The 4,696-nt window shown below is 39.4% G+C and overlaps 1 protein-coding gene across 1 annotated transcript in view; it reads right to left on the reverse strand.

Annotated features, from left to right (window-relative positions):
• LOC123962980 (NACHT, LRR and PYD domains-containing protein 12-like) overlaps nucleotides 1-4,696 on the reverse strand; it is a 23,248-nt gene that overhangs the window by 11,594 nt on the left and 6,958 nt on the right. Inside the window, exons 6-8 of the mRNA XM_046039494.1 lie at nucleotides 3,761-3,937; nucleotides 2,902-3,078; nucleotides 893-1,066 (exon numbers count right to left, since the gene is read on the reverse strand). Of these exons, the coding sequence (XP_045895450.1) occupies nucleotides 893-1,066; nucleotides 2,902-3,078; nucleotides 3,761-3,937 (528 nt within the window). The remainder of the gene's footprint in view (nucleotides 1-892; nucleotides 1,067-2,901; nucleotides 3,079-3,760; nucleotides 3,938-4,696) is intronic.

Genomic DNA, 4,696 nt, shown 5'->3' on the forward strand with positions numbered 1-4,696 from the left:
AACAGAAACAGAGAGTCAGTGAACTGACCTCAGAGTCTCCAGTCTGCAGTGTGGACTCAGTCCAGCAGACAGCAGCTTCACTCCTGAATCCTGCAGCTCGTTGTCACTCAGCTCCAGCTCTCTCAGATGGGAGGGGTTGGACTTCAGAGCTGAGGCCAGAGAAACACAGCTGATCTCTGACAAACTGCAGTCTCCCAATCTGAAAAAAGAATAAATGGGGATAAAAATCCATTTCTAATCCGATCAGATGTGTTCAGGTTTTAAATGTGGAGCTCAACATTACTATGTCCTAATCCAGTGTTTCCCAACCCTCTCCTGGAGGAACACTAGTTCTGCATGTTTTAGATCTCTCCCTGCTCCCACACAGCTGATTCAAATGATCATCTCGTTATGAACTGCTAAAGCTGTTTAATCAGCTGTGTGGGAGCAGGGAGAGATCTAAAACATGTGTGTGTGTGTGTGTGTGTGTGTGTGTGTGTGTGTGTGTGTGTGTGTGTGTGTTCTGAAGGATCAATATCAGTGATCAGAAATTCTTTATGAAAACACTTTGAAACCAACAGAAAGCAAATAAATATTTCTACGTGAAGCAGTAAACTTGAGCAGTTTAAAACAAATATTAGTTCAGAGGATCTTCTGTATACAGATGTGACCATTTACCAAAACTTAGAAACATTCTTTTACTTTAACGACTAAAAGCGGACATTTTCTACAGTTTCTTTAAGAAACAAGTCTATTAAACCAGTAGACTAAATTTAGTACAAGAAACATGAAAATATGAACAAAAGGACATTTACAACTTTATGGATGGAAGTTATGTATGAACAGAAATTAGGTTCAATTGTTAACTAAACATATCAGATCTACAATAGTAACAGAGAGTCAGTGAACTGACCTCAGAGTCTCCAGTCTGCAGTGTGGACTCTCCAGAAAACCACACAGCAGCTTCACTCCTGAATCCTGCAGCTCGTTGTTACTCAGGTCCAGCTCTCTCAGATGGGAGGGGTTGGACTTCAGAGCTGAGGCCAGAGAAGCACAGCTGATCTTTGATAAACTGCAGCCCCTCAATCTGAATGAAGAATAAATGATGTAACTTTAGACAAGACAATGTTCCTGCTTGAAATCATTCAGTGTTTTAATAATCTGTTCAGAGCTGAAGAAGGTTTAGAATGTAGAAGTTTAGAAAATGGAAACTCCAAACACCTGAACCCAACAGGATGCAGGTGCAAAGATTAGTAAAATACAAAAAGGTAAAAAGAGCTCTCATTAATATTAATGACAACGTGCTGCTACTTCAATAAAGACGTAGTGACTTCAGCTCTTAAACTCTGCAGCTCCACCAGTGGCTCCATCTATACAAACTCATGCTGTGCAGCCAAACACAAAGAAAAACCCACAGAAACTGATTTAAGATTCCACTCAAGATCCCAAAGTTTCCAAAGAGGCCAAACATGTCAGGATGAACTTTGGGGAAATGTGAACAAAAGGCACCTACAGTCGGTAGAAAAAGTCTACACACCCCTGTTAAAAAGCCAGGTTCTTATGATGTAAAATAATGAGACAAAGATAAAACATGTCAGAACTTTTTCCACCTTTAATGTGAACAATTCAATAGAAAAACAAACTAAAATCTTCGAGGGGGAAAAATGAACAATAAAAACCTTACAATAACCCGGTTGCATAAGTTTGCACACCCTCTTATAACTGGGGATGTGGCTGTGTTCAGAATTAACCAATCACATTCAAACTCAGGTTAACTAGAAGACATTACACACCTGCCATTATTTAAAGTGACTCTGATTAATCACAAATAAAGTTCAGCTGTTCTAGGAGGATTTTCCTGATATTTTCTTAGTTGCATCTCCGAGCAAAAGCCACGGTCCGCAGAGAGCTTTCAAAGCATCAGAGAGATCTCATTGTTGAAGGACAAGTCAGGAGACGGGTACAAAAGAATTTCCAAAGCATTAGATATACCATGGAACACAGTGAAGACAGTCATCATCAAGTGGAGAAAATATGGGACAACTGACATTACCAAGAAGTGGACGTCCTTCCAAAATTGATGAAAAGACAAAAAGAAAAGTGGTCAGGGAGGTTAGGCCAACAGCAACATTAGAGGAAATGCAGAAATTTGTGGCAAGTACTGGCTATGTGGTACATGTGACAACTATCTCCCCTATTCTTCATATGAATGGGCTGTGGGGTAGGGTGGCAAGACGGAAGCCTTTTCTTACAAAGAAAAACATCCAAGCACGGCTGGAATTTGCAAAAACAAACATCATGTGGGACTTGATGTTTGTTTTTGCAAATTCCAGAAACCCACAGAAACTGATTTAAGATTCCATTCAAGATCCCAAAGTTTCCAAAGATGCCAAATATGTCAGGATGAACTTTGGGGAAATGTGAACAAAAAGCATCTACAATATTTCTCTTAGGAATAGTGGAGTTATCAAATCAAAGCTTCTTCACTTCAAACTATTCAGTCAGTGTAAGCATCATATAGCTTCAGAACAATGTTTGAAAAAGCAAATACTGAATCTATTTGTTATTGTCTGATAGTTGAAATAGAGATTATTTATTTCTTCAATTCATGAATTCATGTAGTTTTATTATCATTTCTTTAAAAACATGAAGAGGTATAGAAGCTGAAAATCAGGAGTTTAAGAGGTTCAGAGTAAATTATCCAGTGGAGATTTGTTATATCTTGTTATATTAAGCTTTTAAATGCGGAGCTCAACATTGCTCTGCCACAGTCAATGGACTAAACCACTGAAGCAAAGAGACTTTAGCATTAAGATCCTCAGTGTGGATCAGTATAATATCAGCCTTACATCTGCACTTTAGTGTCACCACAACTTTCACATCATATTAATCTCAGCACAGAAGGAAAAAATGGTGTCTGACCTCAGAGTCTCCAGTCTGCAGTGTGGACTCTCCAGAAAACCACACAGCAGCTTCACTCCTGAATCCTGCAGCTTGTAGTTGTTACTCAGGTCCAGCTCTCTCAGATGGGAGGGGTTGGACTTCAGAGCTGAGGCCAGAGAAGCACAGCTGATCTCTGACAAACTGCAGAAACTCAATCTGAAAAAAGAATAAATGATGAAGATTAAAATCCATTTCTAATCCAATCAGATGTGTTCAGGTATTAAATGTGGAGCTCAACATTACTATGTCCTAATCAATGAGCTTTTCCCTAAAATGAGTAGAGGGTCTTTGTCATTGTGTTATTGTGGATCATCATAATGTCAGCCTTCTACAGACATCATCCAAATGTCAGCACAACATTCATACACCTATTCATGTCAACACAGATTACTAACATGCTGCTGATCTCAGGCCAGTCTGGAATAATGATCAAACATCAAATCATAACAATCATGTGTCACTTGATGAAAAATACTAAGACAGATGTTTTCTATAGAATGGCTGATATGAAATAAAAATACTTTATGAAATGAATAAGACTTGAAGAAAATCCAAAACCTTGCAGAGCTCTTTAACACCTGACCGAGCACTTCTGATGCTCATTTCAAAGCACAGATTTAGACTCTCCTCATCACCACTGTCATCTCCATCAACACACAGCTGACTGACTGTGAGCTTCATCCTCAGTCGTCTTTAGAACTGGATCAACATGAATCCACTTTGAGTTCAGACTAAATTTGGAGCCAAACTCTTCAGACTGACAAACTTTTAAAAAGATTTGTGCTGGATTTAAATTTGGTAGATATACACAGAACAAGAGCAGAATACATGAACTGACCTCAGAGTCTCCAGTCTACAGTTTGGACTCTCCAGTCCAGAAGACAGCAGCTTCACTCCTGAATCCTCCAGGTTGTAGTTTCCACTCAGGTCCAGCTCTCTCAGATGGGAGGGGTTGGACTTCAGAGCTGAGGCTACAACTTCACAGTGAGTCTCTGAGAGTCCACAGTCACAAAGTCTGTGATGACAAAGAATATAAAACTTAAAATATAATACAATCTGACACTTTATTCTAAAAATAGACTGTGCATTTTACATCACAAAGCACACTAACATGAGAGGCTGCAGCTTAACTGCTCAACCATTGATCACAAGGTTTGTGGTATGAAACTTGAGCTCCTGTCCACATGTACAAGTGTCCTTGGGCAACATAATGTACCACATTATTACTGCTTTGGACAAAAGTGTCTGCCAAATTAATGTAATGTGAACATGTCCTATTGTGATTAACAGGGTGCTGTGATTTCTGTTTGTTAAACTTTAACGTGATGTTCACTGAGCTGTAAAATCACTGCAGGTTGGAACTGCACTCGTATGGATTTACCTCAGTCATGTGCTTGTGTGTGTTTTGTGCATCTTATGTCACTCCATCTGCTTTTCATCTGCCACTAAATTCATTTAATGACTCCTGTTGCATTGATAGTATAATTAGTACTAAAGACTGTATTATTACCATTTTATTGGTAATAGTTTTTCTCAAGTGGAGTTCAGCTGTTTAACAGCATCATTTCTTCTGAGCTCGGTGATGATAAAATCCCTCCTCTGAACTGAAGCTGCTGAGCTCTCCTTCACTGGCAGAATGAACCTGGAGGCCGTCCCAGCAGCTGACTGTGTAATGAGCTGCTGTCTGAGGAAACCAGCTGCTAAATACACAAAGACTGTGGCTGCACATTCAATGAAAGCCACAGTGGAAATGTGTGTGTTACAGATACCGCAC

Source organism: Micropterus dolomieu, linkage group LG23, assembly GCF_021292245.1.
Source record: "Micropterus dolomieu isolate WLL.071019.BEF.003 ecotype Adirondacks linkage group LG23, ASM2129224v1, whole genome shotgun sequence".
Taxonomy (NCBI): domain Eukaryota; kingdom Metazoa; phylum Chordata; class Actinopteri; order Centrarchiformes; family Centrarchidae; genus Micropterus; species Micropterus dolomieu.